The 26,075-nt window shown below is 43.2% G+C and overlaps 1 protein-coding gene across 1 annotated transcript in view; it reads right to left on the bottom strand.

Moving 5' to 3' along the window:
• Window positions 1-21,773, bottom strand: part of chsy3 (chondroitin sulfate synthase 3) — a 119,006-nt gene extending 97,233 nt beyond the window's left edge. The window contains exons 1-2 of the mRNA XM_036528151.1: window positions 20,451-21,773; window positions 17,656-17,939 (exon numbers count right to left, since the gene is read on the bottom strand). Coding sequence (XP_036384044.1) covers window positions 17,656-17,939; window positions 20,451-21,063 — 897 coding nt within the window. The 5' untranslated portion in view covers window positions 21,064-21,773. The remainder of the gene's footprint in view (window positions 1-17,655; window positions 17,940-20,450) is intronic.
• Between the last annotated feature and the right edge of the window lie 4,302 nt (window positions 21,774-26,075).

Raw genomic sequence — 26,075 nt, 5'->3', positions numbered from 1 at the left:
CTTTTGAGTAATACATTTATGAGGACAATGTGGCCTATTGATTACTCAAGGAATCAGGCAGGATATTATTCAGCATCAGGACTCACGCCCAGAGGGATTCTCAGACTGTTTTCTTAGGAAGCAAGGAGATGGTGAACAACATATGTCATATTACCTCATTATCTAAATGACTGATTTATACCACAGATAATGAGATATTATCTGGACAAGAAGTCATCGCAGCTGGTGCTCTGGGTGCCAATCATTTGCTGATTGAAAGCTGAGCCTACAATCTACAGGACTCTGGCCCTCCAGGACTGCAATTGAATATCCATGTTTCAGATGATGTCACCTGCCTTACGAGAGCAGGGAAGATTTATCCATTGTGAGATCACTGCCATTGTACTGTGATTAATTGCAGAGCTCCGCTTGCTCTCTCTCTCTCTTTTGCACCTTGCGATTGCCTGCCAACTTTGATGTTCATTTGAACATCGAGCATCACATCTGACAAATGGCATTACAGGTGTTTGGTGCGACAGAGGTGATGTTGACATAAATGCATAGGGTAATGTACGGGTTGCTGAGCACGGGAACTGGCATTGACATGCATACATTAGAGTGGCTCAGCAGATGTGTCTATAGCATGTGGCTTGTGGCATATCACTAGTTAGACTCTAATTTCCACAAAGGTGATGCTTATCTGCCTGGCCCTGAAGCCCCACTACACAGCTGGGGTTTCAGATAGAGAGACTGGATGTATTGCAGCAGAATTGAAACATAATTTGAACTTGCTACCGCAAACAGCACTGTAAAAAACAGGGCCTCTGACGGCTCTAGATTCGTACGACCGAAAAGATGTGATGTGGACCCACTGCTGCCAATTTTTCCCACCAGATCTCAATACAGGCACCTTTAGTTTAGTTATATAATTTTGCTGAACACACATGGCTCTGTTGACCGCTGCGATGCAATTATCATCTGTGCACGTGTCATTCTTTTATCTTATAGAGTTAGAGCAGGGGTCAAGGGTCAGTGGGCAGGGCCTCACACCCGGGGAGTAAACATTTGCACAACATGCAAGCTACACTGGCAACAATGAAGGGCAGGGATGTAGTGCAGCGGGACATCTCTACTTTTTAATTTACTCTGTAATGCTCTCAAAACCGACATCGAAAATTCATCACGGGGCACTGTCAGAAACAAAATGTGGTCGGAAAAGTCACTAAAACTAGCAAAAAAGCGCCAAGTTAGCAAAACTACAGACCAGAGGAGGTGCTGATCCCCTGGACGCCTCCATCTGGGAGGATCCTTCTGTCCAGGATGACAGTTTTTTTTTAAATGCACTTTAAATCAACTGCAGCATGGGCGGGGTGGGGGGGGTGGGGGCGGGCTGTTGGTGGTGGGGGGGTAAAACAACTGAACACACGTTAACACACTGCGGTCAAGCTGTTCCTGGGAGACGGGGGAGGGATTTTTTCTCCTGCCGATCGTTTGCACAAAGGCTCCCTCAGTCCCCCCTGGTAAATCTCTCATTAGCATGCGGCGCTCTCCCTCTCTCCCGATGCCATAAATCATAAGACTGTCCTGGACCTGTGAATAAATCCACAGTCCCATTCAGAAAGCGCCCGTTCGGGTCAACGGCCAGAAAATCGCCCTGCCCTCCACCGCTGTTTACGCTATCAGGAATAAAGAAAAAAAACAACAAAAAACATCTATCTATTACTGGAAAAGAAGAGGGTAGCAGGTCTGTATCATGAACATGGATGAAAAGCTGTGTTTTTCAGTGGAACAGTCTCTTAGCAGTCTCTACCTCCATTTTCAATTTAACCAGAGTGTGATTTGTCCTTACCAAGTTCATGTGCAGTATTTATTCGATTCATCCACGGCATGTCAATGTCAGTGATTGCTAAACACTCAGTGTTATCTCAGTAGCACAAATGCTTTTGTTAAATTCATTGTTCAGACCAAACCTAGACCTCTGTTTTTTCCAAGGAATAAATTAATTGCATTGTCGGAGCAAAGCCAGGTGGTGTTCTTTGCAAAGTTTATTATCTACTGTTCTGTCAGACAATGACAAATCGACAAAAAACCGCTACCTGCTGTACATTCCTAAACCTGGTCGGTGACATACTGAAAAACAAGACGGTCCCTGGTGTTCCGTATGAAATGCCAGGAATGTCATGTTATAGTGCTCCCTTGACGTTTTGGGAGCTGGAACTGCGAGTGCTGGAATTGCTCCTCCTCTCCTTCCTGTGTACATCATGTCATTCCAAACGTTCACTGGGGAGGCCCTGAGCGATAGCCCACAATGCTCTCAAAAAAAAACAAAAAACAAAGGAGAGTGGAAAAATCTGTCTAGCCATTGCCACTCCTGCAGTGCCGTTATCCAGGTGCATGTGGAGGTTAGACAGTGGAGAGAGGAGAGTGAGGCTTAATGAAACCCTCAATGAGTGGAGCTGCTGTGTGCTGTCAATCACTCCTGTGAGTCATGGGAACCGGTCACTTCACTCTCCACAGCTGGCTTGAGCCGGCTCTGTATCAGTGAGTCTTGTGAGAACGTATGACAGCTCCACCCAATTTGGAGTCAATGAAACCTGCTTTCAATGAAACCCATCACTGCTTGCTAGTGCCCATGAGGTTCTACATATGACTCATCCCTGAATCCCACCCTACCCCACAGTCTGAAAAATTTGACCAGCAGTAAGGGGGACAACCAATGATGTGCGCAGGTCAAAAATCACAGAGTCACTGACAACATATGAGCTCCACCCACTTTGGGGCTCATGACGCCTGGCTCTCTCATAGTAACAGGTGGAAAAATGGCTTCAGGTTGGCCAGCTGATCACACATACTCACGCCAAGCTGGAGGGGAGAGGGGAAGGCGTGGGGGTAACAGAGAGGGTCAGGTTGTTCCACACAGAACAGGACACATTAGTTCAGGATCTCCAACACTGCCAGCACCAAGTCACAGAGCTTAGCTGTGGCGACGATGCCGGATATCAAGCCTGTATCTCAGTATCTCTCTGGTGCACTGGGGACGTACTCCCACACGTGTGAGAGCAACCCATCCGATTACATCATTAAGCATCTGCCACATGGCAAAAACTGCTCCCCTGCCTCCCATTCAAACACTCATCCCACGAAGCAGCAGCTGTTTGTACTGTAACACTGCGAGGCCAACTCTTAACTCTTCAGTCAACAATATATCAATATATAACAATATATCTGCTGCAACCAGACAAAACAGAGCGTCGTTCACGCAGTAATCAGTATGACAAAATCGCGAGCGCCGGATGTCATTTGCCGACGATGACCAGGAGTCCACGGCAGCGAAGCAAATCGGTTTTGTTCTGCCGTGGAGAGGGGTGGGTAGGTCGACCTGGGTTTCCTCTTCTCCTTGTTCTCAGGCGCCCTGTGATTGGTTAGGCAGACTGCGAGTCGCTCAGATGATGTCAGTGGAGTAGTGCCACTGGAGTGCACTGTGTGACTTGCAGAGCAAAAAATAGCCGTTGGGTGCGCGTGTCTCATTTCAGTGCTCCTGCACCAGCACACTGGTCTCCAAGCTGACAAGGCTTTTATACAACTGGTGATTCCAAAACCGGGTGGCATAAAAGGAAAAAAAATCATTTTCAAAACTGTTCAAATGTTGTAGCTGACTAAATAACTTTGAACTACTACTACAGTATTAATAGCTCTGGATTAACCTCTGGATTCACATCTCTACCCTGACATACTTACATACTCATAACCATTATATCTCAGAAAAACTAATGTGTATTAATGTGAAAAAGTAATGAGTGTTTACATATCATAAAGTGGAAATCAAATAAATATGTATTTATCAATTTCATGTTTGCATGACACATGACAAAGTTTGCAAACACTATTAGAGAATGTATTTGCCAAAATATGTAATTTTACGATACACTCTCTGATAGCCAATAAATTAGAAAACTAAAAGTGAGAATAACTAACATAACTTATAATACATGCAATATAGTTCATTAAAATATAATTCATCAACCTGAAGTCACTTTTTTGTAAGTGGTGGGAACAATTACCCAATACTTTCACAAACGCTACGGGAATCTGAGAATGCATGACTGCAGACTCCCTTTAGACTCTCCAGTGTATAACCATATGCGACATCTGCTCTGCGTCCTCTTCACCTCATTTTAAGGAGCAAGTTAAGCCTGCGTGCAGGCAAGTTATACATATGCATTATTTATCAAAGTGGTTTTGATAATGGGCATTAATGCCGTCATCCAGAAACACACTCTCCCCCATTATCCCTGACCATCTTCCCGTCAACCACTCAGCAATCCGCTCATTAGGAGCGAATACACTGCAGAGCATCAGCGAAATTACGCATTTATGAGATCAAAACAGAACATGAAGTAAATGATTAACTATCTTATTCCCCAGCTGCCAAAGCTCCACGTAGTCTGTATTCAGTCTGTGCATCTCTATCAGTGTTCTCAGACAAACCCATGAGGGTACGAGGGCGAACTCTGCCAATTCGCTAATGCACTAGCTGCAAGTGAAAAACACTGTTAACACTCAGCTCCTCACTGCGGCCCAATCCAATGTTGCATGTGGAATGATTCTTCCAAACCTGTTCTTTCTCCTCAGCAGATACTATATCATAATGCTTTGATTGAACTGGTGAATCAAACAGTATTTAGATCAACAAAAACATGACTAGCATTCTATGTAAAAGGTAGCTCTTCCAATCCATCATACGATTTAAGTGCAAAAGCCTTCCTCAAACTTCTGCATTACAGTCTCTGAATTACAGGGTGGGGGGTGGGGGGACAGGGGACTCACTTCTGCAATTTACCAAACAATGCCGTTTTAAGTTCATTTGTGGAACTGAAACGGGATCACCCCAATCGCGTCGCTTTCATGTGGTTGGGGAAAATGTTGAATTACAGGACCCGGCGACAGATTTACAACAAAGGAGCGTTATGCTGTACATGCCTTTTCTGGTCGGGGCTTCCTGCTGCAGTACGAAGCACATGTGGACGTGTCTTTTTTTATTCATCCAAGCTGCTGCTGCTGCTGCTATTGGTCGGGCCCCACTCCTGGCTTAGATAGGTCCCAGAGCAGAACAGGCTGCTCGGTGTTAGTAAAAACAAGCTCACCCTGGGCAGGGATTCAGCCATGCTATTATTAAGATAAGCGTCAGGGCTCAGAGCACAGCATGCCTCCTTCAGCTCTGTCCATGTGCAGACTCTTTTAGCCGCAGTCAAATTTAGGCGGCTGTCTTCAGTACGGGGAGAACGCTGAGGATTTTGGTTCTGTGAAAGATCTTGTTCTCGTCGTTACATTACTTCATTTAGCAGACGCTCTTACCCAGAGCGACTTCCAAATAAGTGCATCACTATGCTAAGAGTAGTTGTCGCACAGTATTACAAGAGGTCATTAAGATACAAAGATTGCTATTGTTTAAGGTCTTACTATTATTGGTATTGTTGCCAGATTGTCAGTCATGTTTTGAAACATGGGCTGAATCATGTGTAGTACCAGAAACTAGCAAGAAGTGATGTTGAGTGAGGTTTCAAGAAGTCCACAGGATATTATATAAGATATTACATGTTCTCAGTGACCCACAGATTTGAACAAATCAGGGAAGAGAAAAATCTTTAGTTCATGCTAAGCAAGTGACAGACAGGATATGGAAGTTCCACCCACTGTGAGGTTCATGAAGCCTCACACATTATGAATTTTGGGCCATGTGGCATGTGGTAGATTGCATAGACTCAGTACTTCTCCATCACACGGCAAGACACAACGTAAAGTTACTGCAGTTGCAAACACTGCTGAACATAAGGCATTCAACAAATCTACAGTTTATCTGTTTCAAAGACTTCACACGCCTTCCAAGTGCAGGTCACAACCTCAGTGCTTTTCCCCCATCCCCTCCGCTCCCCGATTTTGGAATCACCTATGACCTGTGTTAGCTCCATTCACTGCTATTGCCTTCTACCTGTGCAATCATTCAGCAAGTGCAAGCCATCCAGTATTTCTCACACCTCAAGCCAGAGGCCATACTAGAGGATAGCTAACACCACTTAGCAAAGCAGCACATCTCTCACTTACGACAGCCCGGCAAGTTGTAGGTACCTGATGAGTCACTAGAAGCCGCTGATACCAACTTATGTCCTGTTGTGAAGCCAATAATGTGCTGCTACCATGGATGCTCGGTCCCAGTTGGTCAACAGCACAGCCCAGACTCTCTTGAACATGCAATACCAGGAAAACAGAGCTCAACTTTCACTAAATGTGAGCACTATTACTGACTTAACAGCCGTAATGCTTAAACTTAATGTTCTTCTCTGGGAAAAAAAGGGGAAGTGTTTGGATGGCTTTATCAGGCAATTATAAATACACCAAATACTTCCCTGGGTTTCACTTTCTAAGACATACAAAATTGTTCTGGGGAACAACCTAAAAATACTTGCAAGTTCCTAATGAGGTATAAAGAGAAAATCGTAACAGTCAGCCAAACAAGTGGCAAGCTTGCAGAGAAGTGTCTTGTGAGTGCTAGGAGACAAACTGCGTTTGGGAGAGAGCCACCGAGCACCAAACAGTTCGAGTCAAAGGAGTCAGAGTGCTATGTCTGCCCCAAGGTTGCTGTGCAAAACTTGACACTGACCCAAGAAAGACAGTGTTATGTCCCAGTCTGCTGTACTGTTTTGGGGGTTTTGGCCCTGGGCTGCTGTGTTTTGTTTGTGTTCCCTTACACAGGTGGAGGTGAAGATGCATCATCGTTGCTGGGAACCCGGCAGTCACTGGCTGTAACCGGCAGTTCAGTAGTTAGCAACTTTGTTCAGTTAACATCAAGAGACACCTGTCGTTGGACTTCGAGGGGTGGACCGATTTCAGCATGGACTCAGAACCTGCTACACTGGCGGCCTGGTGAGACTTTGCAACCTGCATTTTGGAGATTCTTATGTTTAAGACATATAGACGTATATTGTTAAATTAGGAAAACCATCTAGTTCTGTACTTAATAAACACAAATTTTACCTTTTATAGATGTGTACTCTGTGTACTCAACTGTGTCTTTGTGCTGTGGTTGATCAGTGTTACGGCAATTTTCGTCCACTTTGTTATTGCAACACTGTTGGACTTTCGGCTCATAACAGACAGCATTTGCACACTTACTGTACTTTTTGTAACCGCAACTGATCTTCTGCCAGTTTAGGCCTGAGTCCAGCACACCAGGGTCGCTAAGTCAATGCTTGCAATGAGTACACAAGATGCTGACTTGTAGGAAGGAATATGGCTATGCACCAACTCATTACCCTATCACAAACACACACAAACAAACACACACACACATACACACATACACACACACAGAGCACTGGAAAATGAGTATTTAAGGAATGCTAAACTAACTGGCTCACCATTTTTAGTGTGTGCGTTTCTGTGTGAAAAACCCAAATGTGGACTTGATACACTGGTGCAATGGAGTTGTCTTATTTTGAAACCACAATGCAAGTTATTTTTCTGAATTTTATTATTATTATTCATAATAAGGATAATAATAAGCATAATAAAAATCACAGTAAAATGAAAACTGTCAGAATTCTAGGTGCTTTTTCACGCTGAATTCTAAGAAAACTGGCATAGCTGCACAGCTAAAAATTAGCTAAAAATATCAAGCATCTAGGATAGTTGTGATCAACCTGAGATTGAGGTGCTTCTAATGTAGCCCATCTACACACAAAATGTGGTCTTCAACATAATCTAAAACACCAGCAGAAAACGCATACATGTAGAAAAGCATGAACGTCAACTCACAGAAAAGCTGTTAGTGATCATATATGCGTTCACCCATTACATATGCTATACCTATCTACCTTACCTATCTATCATACAACATTTTTCTTTTCATGCTGATTGCAAAGCTGTAGGCTCCCTGCGTATCTGTACTCATACACGCATTCTGGAACTTGTCTGCAACTTACTACAATATTACGGGATGCCCAGAGCTCATTTATGAAGGCTCTGTTGGGTGTTTGGCCTGTTACACTGCAGATGTGACTGTGCTTGCTGTCATATAGTCCTGCTGCGTTTTGTTCGCTCTCCTAAGCACTGAGCACGCAATTACTAAAAATCGGAGGTTGGGCGGTTTAATGTTCCCATGTGCGCTGTTCCCAACATTCTCGACCAGTGAGAGAACGCTTTATCTGTTTGCCACCAGAGCCGGCTTCCAACAGCATCCCAAGAAACACAGGGATCCAAATCCGTAATGAGACGTGCTGATCGCCACCTGTCTGCAACAGCTGACGGCAAGGCCCAAATCTGCTCTCCAGCGTGTGGGCGGCTTTATCAAACTCCTCGGCACAACAGACTTTTCTTTGGAGGGCTCAGTCCTTGAGCCTGAGAGTGTTTGTATTGGGGGGGAAGGAAAGGGGAGGAAGGGGGGGGATCCTGGCTGAACACACATCATTAATACCATCTGGAGAAATGACTCAACGAGAAAGCCTCGGTACCAGGGCTGAGAGCGCAAATCCCCCCCCGCCCCCAGTAAGTGGTCCACCATGGTGAGCCACCAGGTCAGAAGGAGAGCTCGGGAAACGAGCCTCACCGAGGCAGTATCTACACCACAGCTCGCCTGCAGCCCACTGCCTCTGGGTAATCACAGCCTTCGCTCTGACATTTTAAACCCAGGCGGACCGTCTCCCCAAAAAGACGGTCCCCTAAGATGTCCCATGTTTAGGACGCAGAGGGACACACCCGTGCTGAGGGAAAACTGGTGGAAAAGCACGGTGCTCCAGCGGGGCCTTGTTTCGACGCCTCTGCCTCGGCCTCACTCTCTCGTTTTCCACCCGCGGATACGGAGCAGATGGCGTGATTATCACATTAACCTGCGCCGTCTCGCAGTGCTGCCCACCTCTCCCTGCTCCAGGGCATATTATCGCACAGGCCCCAGGAGCGCCTCTGAAAAAGCATTAAGCCAACAGCGGAGCTTCGGGAGACAGGCCGTCCCTGCAACCCGACTCCCGCGGTCTCCCGAGTGAAGCACAACACCCGGAAGGAGAACTCGCCCACCAACTAACTCTCAACAGTTACAAAAACCAGAATCACCGCAGCGACTTCCTGACCTTAATCTGAAACCCACAAGTCTTCTTCCACATCGTTTTCAGTTAAACTGCTGGGTTTTTCAACATCATAAAGCATTCGAGAGGCAATTACTGATAATATGCCACACAATATGCAGTTTGCATGATTTTCCACCCACTCTTTCAATTCTGTTTTTAACTGCTGACTATATCCACTGTGCATAGAATATATTCGATTTCTGCTTTTTTTTGCACACACTGATTGGGGTCTCAGGTAAAGATACGTACACTGATCCTGTGTAATCTTGTTGGGGGTAGAAAGCATACCAAGTTTGATTTTCATTTGGGTGCTAATACATTAGCGCACTATAACCCAGACACAGGAAGGGCAACCAAATTTGGGAGCTGTAAAGAGAACTTGGATGTGTTGTTTCTTCTCTTTGTAACAGTAGGTATTCATTTTAAAGGCTTCTTTCATGTCCCCAATCCAACCCTTTAATCCTGATATGAAATACATCCTCAAAGGATCTACGTGACCTGAAGACAAAGCCTGCAATGGACCTGCCGACCACCTGATCTTTATGTTATGTGTACAGGATAATAGCCCATGCAGAGCATGAGACAAACAGTCCAGGCCTGTTAACCTAACAGTCAGCAACACCACACAGCTTCTTATGTGAGTGCAGCACACACACACTCACACACACACACACACACACACACACACACACACACAAACACACACACACACACACACACACAAACACAAACACAAACACACACACACAAACACAAACACAAGCACACACACACACACACACAGTAGGTACACACACACACACACACACACAGAGGACATGCCCTCTTTCTAGTCCACTACTGAATACTAATTCGTGATGTAGACAGCACAGACAGCGTAATCACACATGCGCCCGTTCTCACACAGACACTTATATGCAGCAGGGAAAAGTGCAGGCATCATTCCAGCATTATCTTCTGGGCCACCTGGGGTGCAGAAAATGAGATGCAATTTGCAGCCAAACGGCTTGATTCAGGTGTGCTCCAAATGACAAAACAACAACTTCTGCTGTGTCTCTGAAGGCAGAATTAAAAGGCTCTCCACCACGCAATATCAAAGTTCCTTTGAAGCCACAGGGTAGATCTGAGGAATGGAAGTCATTTGCTGGAGGATCACTGTTGTTCCCTGTTATATTCGGATAAAAAAAGGTGCCAATGACTTTCACAGCTTTCCTGGATTGCTTCCCCATCAAAGTAAACTGGTTAAGTGTCACGCTCAAGGCTACAGGCTGATGTGCCCTGACTGGAATTCAGAGATAAAACTTCCATTCATGGCAACGAAAATCTCTAGGATCAAACCCCTCCACAACGTCTTCAGTGTCATCTGGTTAAGCATCAGCTCTTTGAGTGCCCACCATAAAGCCTGTTAATACTGTACTTGCAAAGAGAAGTTATAATTTCTCCCTTCTATGACTCACTAACCATACACAATACCAGAAAGGTCAATGCTGCTCTTTCATACTGAAATCTGAGGCCAGTGCATGAAACCATTGTACACTCAGGGCACGATGGAAAGCCACATGCTTTTTACTGCAGCTCCTCTTGACTGTGATCATCATACAGATCACTGTCATAAAGGGAAATTATTTTAATGATCTAGGCTTCAAAAAGGCTTTGACTGCTTTTCCTTTGCCTAAAGAATGGTATAAAGCAATGCATTTTTTCAGTTAAAGAGCAGCATCATAAAGAAACATATTTACTATAAATACTTCACAGTGTTTATGCAGACACACAGGAATCTTACCTTGAACACACGATTTGTCTCCTTGCAGCACCATGCATAATTAATGACACATAAAAGCTAGTGTGAACTTCTCTGCAGAGTGTGATCTTTTTAACCTACAAATATTACCATCCCCTATGTGGCAGAAGATATTACACTTCCTGTTTCCCAGAATCCTCAATTTAGGACATCTGCATTTTTTTTTAAAAAGGGTGAGAGACACGTGAAATTTCCACATTTAATTTGAGTGCAGGTGAGCTGATTCAGAGAGAAGTCAAACTCCGCTGACAGCCCTTAGACTGCAAACACACACCTCTATCCCCACAGTGTTAACACTGGGGCGTGGGTAATGAGCACACCCAGAAGTATGTGGTGAATGGAAATAGCCACGAAACTCTGTCCTCTCTGAATCCTGAGGGCCCGCTCACAGCAACGGCAGGTCTGTGTGCCGTGTGAGGGAGTAACGTCCAGGATTCAGCCATCTGAAGATGTTTGATTGGTTGGCTCCCTCTACTCTGCCAGAAGGCTTCAACCTCAGATTAAGTAAATCAGAAAAGACTTTCTTTCATTTTTTAAGATGTATTAGATCCATCAACCTGTGTAATGAGTACAAGCTTTAAAGAACAAAGATGTCCAGTTTCAAGCGCTGCCATTTGGGGAAAAACAATAAATGAAACCACCTGGGAAACAGGCTTTGACTTTTTCTGATATCTTTACATGCATTTAGCATTTATGATGCAGGAGTGAAATAAAGTACTTTTTTTCAAGACAGTACAATGAAATTGTTCCTTTACAGCATCATAAATGAGCCAGCATCATTATTTTGTCTCCGGTGATAGATTTGTTCAGAGAGTTCCAGCAACAGCGAGACTATCAGAAGCTTTGACTGGATGGTTTACGCCAGGCTGTTGAAGAGCTCACTGGGGGAAATGCCCACTTCTCTTTCTTCTTCTTTGTGGGATTGAGATTTGTGCCGTGATAATGAGCCTTCAGCAAGTGGAGCAAAATGATAAAACGTATTCGATCAAAATCACAATGTAACACTAGTCTTCGTATTCCCAAAATGGCAACAGCAGACCCCTGAAGGCAGAGATGTAGAGCTGTGATTTGGATGATACTGAAACAAATATGCAGTATCAATAAAACAATATCGACTCAAATGTCCTTTCATAACCCATTCTGCAGAAACTGTCCATAACTAAGTATCACAGTTCAATTAACAAATTAACATTTTCAATGATTATAAAACATAAAAAAAGCCTTTGATCGCCACAGACAGTCAGGAAAGAGAAATGTGATGGGGGAAAAAAAAATCAAATGATGAAATTAGCAAACTTTTTCCCCCTCTGCCAGAAATTTAAATGAATTAAACATCATAGATGTACATGCGGTTACACTAGAAACTGTGGGGAAAAAAGCTGAATCCTGAATAAGCCGGTGGAGAGAAGCTGCCTCAGGGAGACTGACAAGGGTTCTGTTTAATCAATATGCAGATGAAGATTTCCAGAGCATGAAAGTCATTTTTATTTTTGGGAAAAATTAGCAAATTCGAATAATGTGAATCGTGTGTATTGAGATTAAACACAACTGTGAGGGCTCCAACCTGCATTTCAAAGACAGCCATGGATTTAAGTTGAGAACTGTTTAAAACTGTTTAAAAATGCATTGTGTGAAGATGAGATTCTGTTTGAAAGTAATCAGATTTATTTTCCAAAGAACAAGAAGACATGTGAAGTAATTGTTGTAATTCAGTGCGCAACAAAAAAATCTAGAACCGAAGAACTATGTTCCCACAATTTAATATAATCATATGTAAAAAGATAATAAGGTTTTGCTGTACAGCTGGCCACTGCCGGACAGCTAAGCAAAGGCGACACAGGGACGAGAAAAGCATCCACCATTACAGGCAGAATTCTTTACATCTGTGCCCCTGCCAAGTCTGTTTACTGAACAGATCCAAACTGAGTGGCTGTGTCATTGACAGGGAAGTAGACATTTTCCCGGAGAGGGATGCAAACGTGTGGAAAAAGAGAGTAAACCTTTTCTGCAGTCTCGCTAGGTATGCGGTGCCTGCGGGATCATTAATAATTTATCTTTTGAAAACAGGAAGATAGCTGGTACAGGCTGGCCCTGTTGGTACTCATAGACTTGAATTCCATCAAGAACCTGCTAATTGACTTTGAGGGCTTGATTCACAAAGCAGACCAATGCAGCCCAACCCATGCCCAACACACACACACACACACACACACACACACACACACACACAGACACACACATACACACACACACACACACACACTCACACACACTCACACATTTTCTCACCCCTTTTCTCTCTGTCACTCTATCTCTGCCACTCTCTCTCTCTCTCTCTCTCTCTCTCACACACACACACACACATTCTCTCACCTTCTTTCTCTCTCACACTCAATCTCTCTCCCTCTCTCTCTCTCACACACACACACACAAATCATTTTGTCCACAGAAATTGCATTTTATCAACTCTGGGACTTTTTTGCTGATTTCATTCTTGAGAATACTATACGGTAATATAAGCTGCCTGCATAAAGATTTTCCCTAATTTAAGGGTGCCAAGCTCATGGCAAATGTTATGTGAGAAATAAAACAACACAATAGCTTCAATTTGCTACTAAAAATAAAGAGTATCGTGGTGGTCGCAAAGAAAAGATGCCTGGGATGTGAAAACGCTGGGGTGTGGCACTTGGTTTACTCCTTTTAAAAAAGCACTTTTATTCCCCTACAATACTTTCCACATGGCCATTTTTCCATCAGGTTAACAGTAAAGTAAAGTAGTCGTACTGGTCTTTGTGATTTACTGCGTGCTCTTTGTTGCATTACTGAATACACCCAAGAAAAAGCATTTATTACACTGTACACCACATATATGGCATCTCTCCCTGCTAAGCTGTGGGGATGGGTAAATGGGATTTCAGCTTGAATTATAGCATTGTAAAAAGAATAACAATTACTATTCTGCTATGCAGAGCCCATGATCTGAATTTAAACTCTACTTTCGATCAGCTTTTTAATTTTCATAAATTTCCATAAAATAGGGAACATACGCTCCTCCATATCTTCCATGAAAATGCAATCCTGAATGCATTTATGAAATTACACTTAAGATTTCATTAAAAAAATAATAACAGCCTCAAAAATGGCTTAATGTCCTCAATAAATTGGTACAGACTGATTCTGTATGATTGATGGCCAGGTAGCTTGATTTGAGTTCATGCTATTCACATCACACTGTCACTCAGTCACATTATTGTGCTACTTTATTGGTAACTTGGCTGCACTCTGATAGGCCAACAGAATACCACACCTTCTTCTAACTTTCTTTTCAGTGTCTGGCTGGGTTACGTCAATCACCAGCTAAAGTGACAAGTGCTCTGTGTTCCAAAGGTTATCCTCACTGTAAGCACAGTGAACGCTTGCATGCACATCGGTGTAAAAGGCCACGAGTGCTCTTTTCTTGGGGTTATCTGTCACATAACAAAAAAACTGGCACAGCCTTTTTAGGTAAGAAAATCTAAATGTACCCTGTGATTGCGCTTAAAATGACACAACGTTTTAAAAGAGACATTCTGCCTCGCTCCAGGTCAGACATGGAAGTACATTTACCAGAGCCGAGTTAACTAGAACAGACTGTCACCACACACACAGAAATCAGTGTGACATCTCGGAACCCGTGATGTGCCCGGACAGGTTCAGCAGCGTTGACATGGAAACCAAAAATAGTTTAAGGGCCATTTATGTTGTGAGGGTTTTATGTGAATATTCATGCAACTGGACAGGAAAAAGAGCTCACACAGCTTCTGCTTCTTCATTTCACCGTCATTTATTCCATCATCATTATTCATGCGCTTTGCAAAGACCTTTATCCAGGGGAACTGGCTACATTTTACATATCACTTAAATATAGGCACAGTCATTTACCCAAGAATTTCAAGTAAAGTGCCTTGCTCAAAAGTATCACAGCAGTGCCCTGCTCAGGATTCAAACTCGCAAACCTGAACCAAGGCAGTTTCCCAAACCTCTAGGCCACAGATGATACTGCTGGCAGCTAGCGGCACATTTCATATGTAGTAAAAATCACCTGTCAAATTTTGTGCTTATCTACAGTTATTTGAAGGTGACCACTGCACATAAAGTCAAACTTCTTCCACCTGCTAGACTATCAACTATAGTACATTTTAATAAATCTCTTTTACGGCAAACAGCTACGATTTAAAGCTCCCCCTTCCAGATCAATACAATAGTCTGCAAACGTAATTTCAGCCATATCAAAACTGAAACTTAACACTAAAGCTTGGAAACATGATTATATGTACCTAGTTTGCAAAATAATACATTTCTAGCCAGTGATACAATAAAAGACAACAATATTTCAGATTACTGAACACAGAAATCAAAAGCAGGGCGTACAAAAGCAGACACTGGTGTGTTACTGAATTAGCAGCATTTTGCCTGTGTTGGACTGTGTTGCAACAGTAGATCTACTTGGCTGGACATCTACGATGTGTCAGGCAAGTCTGGAAGTACTGTCTCTCACTGGCCCACAGAGGTGCATAAACAACGGACTGAAGCTGCAGCTCTCTGTAAAGTTCAGCGCCTCTCAGGGGCATTTTGGAATATAAAATGATCTTCGTTTTTAAAAACATTAACACCATTGATGTTCGACCGAATAGGTATACTGTATCGTCCTCTCTCTTCCTTAACTCAAATGCCACTTCAGTAACACCCATAGGCTGTATATCAGAAAGAAATCAATAAACATATTTTATTCAAGCTGTTGCTGATAAGCTTAATGCCGATAGCTATATCTCTTGCCAAAACAAATGCAATGAATAATGTTAAAGACGATGCATGTTATTGGTGTTTTTCACATGGATGATGAACACAGTGTAGTGGCATGTTATGGAGTATCCAACAGGGCAGTGGAATGCTAGACTACAAAGTCTGCAAAGATAAATTGCACTGTAGCTTCTGTGAACAGCTTGGAAGGGCAGTTTGATCTTTCTGACCTGGGCCTACAATTCGTGTCATTCTAAGGCTCAGAGACACCATCTCGTCCATCATATGTCATGCTGGTTAATTCTTATGAAGACTATGCAACAATTTACTCCTCCATACCTTCCACATGTGTAAATAATTAAAAATGCATTATTCCAACTCCTGGACACATAAAAATCACTCTTTAAACTTTTTCCATTTTCTTTACCATCCTACACTCAGATTTGGAGAAATTAAAAAAACAACCCCATCGTGTTACATACAATGTGGGTCAGTAAACAAGTGTAGTCTTTCATGACAATGTTGCAGTTTACAAAATGACTGGAAAAATTCAAATGATGGATGGGAGGTCTTCCTTCTATTGCTCTTACAATCAAAGACTTGACACAGGCTTGCACTGTGCTCCACAGCTTATGATATATTTATCTCCAGTTAATTCATTTCATCAATGGTAAGGTGTTTGTGAGTTTAAAATGGCACTGACACGGAATAACTGCTCAGTAAATCCCTTACTAAAAACGTGTAGCTCTTAATTAGAGGCAGCTAGAAGGCATCGTCAGAGCCAACACTGTAACACAAACACTTCAGCGTACGGTAATTATTTCACAGCCACACTACAGCCAAAGATAGCAGTGTCACTGAAATGAAATGTCAAGTGTCTGGTGAATAAAATGACCTGCTCTGAAGTGTAATAAAAATTAAGTTGTCACTAATCCTGAAGGAGGAAACGGAATCCTTTGCTAGCATATGGAATTAGGAGTGATTGCTATCTCCAAGTCCTTATCCTTATTATCAGCAGTACGACTAAATGATGTTAAAATCAATGATTTTTTTTATTATGTATTATACACGTTCTCTTGGTCCTATTTTGTGTCTACATACCAGGATGTTACTTGTGGTTTTTCAGTGCACTGCAACATTGCGCTGACTCTGGAAGGGGAATTTTAGACCTAGATGGAAATATCTCCCAAACACAACCATCTGTCCTGAAGCCAATAATTGTTTCTCTCTCCTGGCCTGGACAGACCATTTCCCACGGAGACAACATATTTTGGGAGAATGGATAGGTCATTAGGTAGAGATCCTAATCCTGGAGAAATGTGAGCATTCCAGGCGCCTCTTACACATGGCCTGACAGCCGAGAGAGAGGAGGGACTTAAAAATGGCTATCACTGGAAACGCACTCACCCCACAGATGTGTACACACACATGGAGATGTGCACACACACACACACACACACACACAGAATGGTGTAACACAAATCAAACCATGCCGCTGAAGCACTGCAGTTCACTGATTTTACATCACAACAAAGGGATACAATCCGACAGCAGAGTGTGACCGAATGGCTTCTGTCTCCCCAGGAAGACACAAATAATCCACGCAGGCTGCCACGAAACTCAGAACACCAGATAAACGCACCATTGTCCTCCAAACAAAAATGTTAATATTACAAAGCACCAGACACTGAAGCACAGAGGACCCATTTCTACGTGACAAGCTCTTTTCCTACTTTTTTTCCACAGCCCCTCTGGAAAATACACTATGCTCTGTGTTCAGCACTTTGCGACAATTTCCACCGCAAAACTGTGCTCTAACAAATAACACTTGATTGACTGATTGATTGATGGAATGAGGTTGCTGTAACAGCCGCACGTACCAGCTCGCATCAGGACTGGCATCAGTTGACACCGAAAGCCTGGCTGCACACTGGACTCCCTCTTACATTTACACTAGCACAGGACGCCCCCCCCCCTTACCTCGTAGGACCAGACGCACTGGGTGCCCCCGAACCTGCGCACGCAGCGGCCCACCTCCACGTCCTCGTGGGTGGTGTACATCTCCCTCAGGCAGGCCCCGATGTGGGGCACCATCCTCCTCAGGACCTCCCGGCTGAAGATCATGCCGGGCCCGCCCATGCAGAAGTTCTCCCCGGGCTCCAGCGCCAGCTTACCCAGCTCCTCCGTGGTGCCCAGGCCCGTCTGACCCAGGTACAGCGGCTTGCTGCTGTTCAGCGACCGCAGGAACGCCTCCAGCTTCTCGCCTGCAGGGCACCGAGGACGCAGAGGTGGAAAGACAAACACATGGAAAGCTTAATGCGTTATTGTGCATATGGCACCAATACTAATCTAACATCTTAAAAGTGATCTGCTAATTCAAGAAGCCTTTTAGGAGGAGTTGCAGGAGCGACTATAAGCAGGAAGCAGGAGGCATGGCATTGCTCCAGTAAATGTTTGAATCCCAGCACACCCACAGTCCAGTATATGACTTCTTCAGCAAGGACAGGTATCTACAGAGATGCATCCTATTGTCTTAAGTAAGGTCTTTAAAATCACACACTGCTTAAAAAGATACTTTTCCCAAAGGGATTGCACGGGATTACTTGACCCTGCACAATTATCTTCATCTGCTTGTGCAACGTCAGCAAACGACGCAGCGGCTGGGAAGCCATTTTATAGATTAAAATGGAATTATAAATGATTGGTCGTGTACAAAATGAGAATGAAAAGCAATTGCACGCACAACTAGTCTAAGCCTGCTCTGAAAGAAGTGTACTTCAATGATTGCTGGAACGCTGCCAAAACTTAGTGTTTTACAGCATCTCAAAATTTCAAAAGGAGTGATTGTTGCTTTGAAAAGTCCTGCGGGCGCACCCTGAAACCTGAAAGCGAGGCGTCAGTGGTTGCGGTACTGAACTCGAGGCCGGAGAAATCTGAGTTCAAACTTTGGGGCAGATAACGCCGTGGTGCTTTTGAGTCAGGCACTTTCTCCAGCTCTAGAGGCTCAGTGAAACATCCAGCTGCATTGATTGCCTTGCAGATGATGTAAAATTGTTAACACTGTAAGTCGCCCTGGATGCAAATGGATTCATAACATAACACAGTGGCTGTGCAGACTCAGGCTCTACATGCCTGACCTCTTATGACACGGATATTACTGTTTCCATTGACCCTTGACCCCTTTCTGGGGGTCTTCGTATGGCACGTTCACTTTAAACTCCTGTGCCTCTGACTTCTCCCCTGCTCCCACAAGCAAACCAGATGCAGCCTGCTTTGAGCCCAAAAACCCTGATCCTGGCACTATTTTCCCTATAAAGAACTGTATGTCCCCCTACACCCCTCTCACTCTGGGTCATCAGTCCATTAGTCTTCCCTGCAGAGCCACAGCAAAGGCCCCATTCATTTTAATCACCCGGCAGCAGGATAAGCTGCCCACTACACTCCTTCATCGCTTTTCTACAAGCTTGCTAAACAGTCCCCCTTCCACTGAACGTTCCTGGTTTCCCCCGCCTCGAAGCTACTTAAGGAATATAATCACATTATAACACCTGGTGCCTCTGAATGCGGGCGAATGTGGCAAATTGGTTATAAATAACGTAGCCGGTTCAAAATACATACTTCATGAACACGAAAGCGCGGGAGGGATAAGTGGTGGAATCAGATCAGAACTCTGATCCATCCATTTACTGCAAATAACATCTTTTTTTTAAAAAACTTGCCAGAGGGCTCTTGGTCTTTCTACACTTGAGATAAGCTGTGAGAAATGTTTTTTCATGGAGGAGAGACTACATGGGTCAAATTGTGGCTTTGATTCTGTAATAAATATTAACAACACACTGAGGCCATCTAAATAAATTAATAAAAACGCAATATTAATAGAAAAGCAATATAATGATTCTGCAGACCAGGGCTCCTACCTCCCAAACAGTGCTGATATCGACAACTTACACTGGGCTATGGTTAAAGTGTAAGGGGGAAAAAACTGCACTGCTTTTGATATTACACCTTAATTACCCTTAAGTGGCGGGGGCCTTAATTTGGCGTGATTAAAAGAGTGGCTTCGTAAATTTAGAGAGCACAATCACGTGGTTAAAATTAACTCACTCCCACGCTAAGCTGTACGTTGTGCAATGTACATCAATGAACTGATTATTCTATCGAGCTGGAGAGGTTAATGGCAATTCTGGCAAACAAAAAGGAATAAAATGAAAAAATAAACGAACAACAGATAGGCTAAAATAAACAAATAGGTTGTAGGCAAGAAAGACGGGAAAATCGGAAGATATGTGAAATAATGCAGTTGAAATGCTGAGGGCGAGTTCATGCTTTGGGCATAATACAAAAAAATATGTTAAAGATTTCTATGGTTGTGTTTTGTTCATGTTTCCAAGAATGGTATAAATGATGGTGTTCTACGTTTTTACTCTTCTTTTACAAAGTATCAACGGATTAAAGCTTAAAGACAGCAATATATTCAATTAACACTCTACTTTGTGGGAGGCACCCATATGAATATCAGAGAAATTTACACTTGAAATTACACTCAGTGTGCTTGGAAAACTTGGAAATCTAACTACGTCTTTTCCGCGGGATTACGTAAAGAGTGCCTTCAACAGCTGGCCGTGGTCTTACGTTCAGTTCGCACTAGGTTTCAGAATGTCATCCTCAAAGAAGTTATTGCTGCCGGCAAATACACAGTAGCCTACACATCAGTTGAACAAGTTGGCAGTTACTAAATAACACCACTCAAACGCTGTCCCAATGGAAGTATTCACCTCGAATGTAGACATCGTCATCTGCCCTCATAAACCACTCGTATTTATCCAGGTAATGGTCGTGAATATACTTGAGCATCATAAACGACTTCTTTTGCGGAGGGTACGAGTCGTCCACTCCTGCCAGGGAGACCACGGGAACGGGAATTGGCAGCGGGACCGTGTCAGACCCTTCGCTGGAAAAGAATTCCACCTTTCCGGGGATCGAACGAGTCCACGTCCTGTAAGCAGCGACAGCTCGCGAATCCAAGTACTTTTTAGCTGTCATGACACCCACGTAGAGAAAATGCCTAGGTCGGGAAATGGGTCCCCCGCCGTCACCGCTGCCGTTGCCAGTCCTGAACATGCTCTCGTCCTCCTCCTCGCTCTCCTCTTGGCTGGAGATGGGGTTATCCTTGTCTTTCTGCCACGCATTGCTACCCGCAGTGCTGCCGATGATCTCCGGTACTTTGCCAACACTCGCGGCGTTACTGTAATAAGAGCACATTGTAGATTTTTTCCGTTTGCCACTGATTTCCACAACCCGAGGGACAATAAGCCAAGACGCCGCGGTAAATCCAAGAATGACCCCAAGAATCACGCTCATCCAGGGTCTCCTGGACCTCACGGCCATGGTTAAATAAATACGGTATGATGAAAACAAAACGTGAACAATAAAATATCCTCGTTTTGATGCGCGTGCTGGGTATCGCTCTTTTCTTTTTTACATCGATCGATGGTCGCACATGATTATGAACATCTGGGTAAGTACATTAGCTAACAAGTCATGCTACCTGAGGGTAAGCATATTTGTCCTTTTTACATCCATGGATAACATCCTTTAAAATGAATCCAAAGAGAGTAGCTGTACATCCGATGAGACTCTGTTACGGTCTTATAAAACCGCCATGCCGTAGTTCTAAGGGAATGTCAACTAGGTAGCTAGCCAGCTCGCGAGCTCGCAAGCTAATGCCTCTTCATTTGTAATGTCCAACGCGACGGAGGAAGTTGCAGTGCAGTCCGACTTGAATGCAGCGCTGAAAGAAGCACTCTCCATTACTTTCCATTGGAAACATTGTGTAGTGCCCCTTACTGAAAGAATGCAAAAAAGTTGACTCCTCCAAATTCGTGCCGAGATAACATCCCGTGCTCATCTACTGGCAGTGTCGACTGCGAGTTTTGTTTTCACTCAAAAAATAATTTAAGGGTGAAAGACAGTTTTAGGAGTTAATGCAATTCGGCAGCTAGCTAGCAAAGCGAGCTATTTTATCCCCGCCTGACTCGCCATTTTGTTTACTAATTGACGTCAGCATAAATAACTTTTGGTTTTATCCGTCCCCCTTCTCCGATTTCTGCCTGTTTCGGGAACAAGCTCGCAGCCGTAGCGTAAATATTCATTGCGGAGCGAAGTAACGGGAGAGACTTCTGGCCAAGCAGGCAGTGGGCGGAGTCAAGCGCGCCAGCTCTTCAGGATCCTTCCTCTTCCCAGGCTGACGTCCCGAGGGACATCCTCACGAGCAGACGCCGCATCATTACAGATACTTTGTTGAATTTAAAGTAGATTTCCAAGTACAGCACAAAAGCGGGCTGATTTATGAAACCGCTCTTTCGTTCTTTTGTAGCCGAAGCCACAGGTAGGGTATTGCGCGCCCACACCCAGATAAATACTTTCGCTGTGTATATCTTTAATCTCCACGCTGACCAAAATCAAATTTCGTCCTGACACCAATGGAAGACACGTAGTCGCCAGGCTCGTGCTGATCCAAGCATGCTTCTTCCCAAGTCGAATACAGTGTAAAAAATATTTGACTCAAGCTATTTTGAAAGAAATAATTTGTGCAAAATGTAAATCGACCAGCTCATTTAGACAAACGTTACTTAATTCGTCCCTCGATTTGGAGTACGTAAGAGGAAGCATTCCTACATCCCTCCAGATATTTGAATATTTCCGTATTAACAGGAAGTAGTAAGGCCTACTTTGACAGATTGGTTATTCGTTTCACTTTCCAAGGTTACTGTTTGTGTCATATAGTGATATCTGTCATTTCAGGTCAAAAACAGTTGATGTTACACACACATTGAAACATTTTGAAAATACAAGTTTAAAAGGAAAATGTAAACATAATATACAAGCTGAAACTACAAGTTAGAGGCTTTATTAAATAGAAGATGTGCTGTTGCTGGGTTTTCAGATATGTACATAATGGGTTGAGAGAACTCAAGGACAACCACACACACGCACATGCACACACATGTGCACGCACACGAACACACACATAAAGTAGATCTACTGTACTGTCTCGTGTTCCTTCAAGAGGGCAACAACGAACTTTCCCGACTGTCACCATGAAGTAGCCTCCCTGTCGTTACGGGTGTCACAGTGCAGTAAATGCATCAAACCACAGAATCCAAAAAAAAAGGAAAAATCCAGCAGTGCTGCCATTGACGTCGATCAATTTAGTCAATTGTAACGTCTGAATGAGTTAATTGAGGGTTCGTATTCATAATTAGAGGGTTCAAATGTGTGCTTTAAGGTTACAAATTCGTGAACAATATCAACTTTTAGAACTATAATATCAGCTCTTTGGCGTTCAGTGCATAATTTGTATGCTAAAACATGCATATTTTCAAGAATGAGAAAAACATAGTTCAATAATGGAATGCACAATGTTATGCTAAAGGTTTCTGAGTCAGCTTTATTATCTCAAAAGCAATGAGGTATTACTGTTGCACAAAATTGAGATGGATGATAGCCTTCTATTCAAGAGAAGATTCTCAAAATTTGCTAACAAGGTTTGTTGTGACACAGACAATATGCAAATCGGCAGTTCCATTTTCAATTAGACAGCACCGTGTGGTTTTCTTGTGAAAGAAGCATTCATTAGCATGATATATATCTAAACCAGAACAAGCACACCGGAAATTCTCACAGGAAACTCCTGAACTCCCAGGGTGCATCAGTGGTAAACACCACCCTAATCAGCATTCCGTTTAATTCATGCCAGAACAGAATTTTTCTGAACTTCTGTTCTTCCTCCGTTGTCATTTGCCCTCCTCTTCCTGGCTTCCACCAGTTTCTGGCATGGCAGTAACTGTGTACTTCCTGCCCATGTATCTGCAGTATCATCATAGGTTGCCTTGTGGACTACATTATTATGTTAACGGCAGTTGAGCTTTAACATAACATTTGAACTGGGCCTGTTTTGTGGTAGAAGCTGTCATTTAAGGAATACAAGCATATTTCTACCACTGAAGTGAACATGGGTTAACTGTAGCTTCAGGCTGTGGCCTCATGTGGAAATTCAGCCTGGTCTTTCCATGTTCATGTTGGGCCCTTTTGTTAACTGCATGCGTTCAACATTGGACATTTGGTGACACCTCCTACTACAGCCAATGCATCACCTGATTAATTTCTCTTCATGCCTGTATCAAATGAAGAAAACAGTAGAGCAGGAAAAGGAAAGTGGACACAACCTAATGTGAAGCCTTTCTACCATGATGTGTATACTAGACAATAGAGATGTAACATGGCTCTGCAAAGTGTAACATAAGAGTATGTGGAAACTTGAAGTGTCTGACCCAAATAGCATGCCCTGACTTCAATGGCACAAGCCATTAATGTGATGAAGATAAAATTTAAAGACCTTGGAGTGGAAATCTAAATGGATGTCAAACCACAGCTCATTAAGTTAGGAAATATGAATGGGCTAACCCAAACAGAGCTCATCCGTATACCTGAGAGACAATTCACAGTAACAGAAGGAAAAACGAGGTATTTTTAAGCTGAAACACAGAAGATGTAAAAGATTGGCCAGCTTTCCACATCAGGATTGGAGCTTGTGCTACTGCTGGTGCCAGTATGCATTTTGAGTCTTTTTTTTGGGAGGGGCAGGGGGGCGAGGGCACTGGGAAATTGCCAGGCCAGCATGGATTTTGGCCAGGCATTTCCTGTAACATTGTAGATTGAGCAGAAAACTGCTATCAAAACCAATTGAGCCACTATGGTCAATGAGCTCTCCGAGACCTAAACTACAATAGTACACTGGTGTTGGATCTCCCCCTAGTGGCAGAACCGTATTATTATTGTTATTATTATTATTATGATTATTATTATTATTGTTGTTGTTGTTGTTATTCGTTTTTTTTTAATATAATCTGAAAAATAGTCATAAAAGATACAGGGCCTGTGAATTGCAAAAGAAACCGAATACAGCCATACAAAATTGGTACACAAATATTAAAATAATTATAGGTAAAATATGTGAAGTGTTGGAAAAAATATGAAAGCTTTCAGCCCTCATAAATCTCTGTTCCGCGTAGTCCATTGATATTGATGTTTACTTTTATTGATCAAATCAGATGAAGTGTAGTTTTTAATACACAGCAGTGAATATTATTTATGTTAAATGTAGCAGAGGTGGGTTTGCATTAGGTTTACTATGTAATGGTAATGAAAGAGGAGGAGGAGGACAGTCACAGGAGGACAAAGAGAATGACTCAGACCCCCATGGCGCAGGCAACGAAGGACATTACCACACCGTTTAATTACACTCTCATGAGGCTAGAAAATCACTATTGCAAACGATTTAAACCTGAGCGGTGTGGATGAGGTCGGACGGTACCCAGACCCTCATCCCTCAATGCGTCAGACGGGCGTTTGCGGAGAGCACGCAGGGCCGACGGGAGAGACTATACGATGACAGTCACTCTGGGTGACATCCCCACCTGACGGCCGCACAATGGCATCCTGTCAGAAGCTGAGGAATGACCGAGCGTTAGAGCGGAGAGCGACGCTGTACTATAATTACCGAATAGCGAACGAGGTATTTTTAGGCGCACTGACAATGCGCTCACCATCATACATCGGCCTCGCGTCTGAAAAGCAGCCTGTCTCACAAGGTTTTTAAATGCACCTTGAAAGAACGCCCGTCCCTGGGGAGCGAGCAATTCTGTCAGCACCACCTTGAAAATTGGATGTCTCTTACTGGAATTTCAGTTAGCAGTTTTTTTCAGTTTTTTTTCTTTTTTATCTGAGAGGCCCCTGGAGCTGTGCAGTGAGAAAATAAAAAACAGGGGAAAATGTTTAGTTGGACATTCCAAGCATTTGTTTTGTTTAATCACTTGGCTGCTTGGTGTATCCACTGAGGAGGTTTCCCTTATATTAATTTCCAGATGACTGACTTAATTCCATGCTCCAGGTGGTTGTAAATATCCAACAATAATCAATGATCAGTAAACTACAACAGCCCAAGGTCTCTTTAACCATGTGACCATCTGTTTATTACATTTGTAAAATGAACGTTACAGTTGTTTTTCACACATTTCACACACAGTCAAAGGTGATAGGAATTGAATTATCTCAGCATATATTCCACAGGAAATATGGATGTTCATGTGTTTAATAAAGAATTTGATTTTAATTTCCATTAGGGCATTGTAAAACTGTCTGAGGTGTGGTGATGTCTCTCTAGATGCGAGTCACCAACTCTGCAGTATCAAAGGTCGGTGGGCGGTACTCACTTAACTAACATTTGATCTCCTCCTGGAAATGTGACACCTTTTTGTAATGTAGAGAGGGAGAAAAAATGTTCCTTCGAAAAGATGATGAAAAATGATTGATGAATGTAATTATTCTTCCTCAGTGTA

The sequence above is a fragment of the Megalops cyprinoides genome, chromosome 5 (genome assembly GCF_013368585.1).
Source record: "Megalops cyprinoides isolate fMegCyp1 chromosome 5, fMegCyp1.pri, whole genome shotgun sequence".
Taxonomy (NCBI): domain Eukaryota; kingdom Metazoa; phylum Chordata; class Actinopteri; order Elopiformes; family Megalopidae; genus Megalops; species Megalops cyprinoides.
This window is presented reverse-complemented; position numbering and strand designations above follow the sequence as displayed.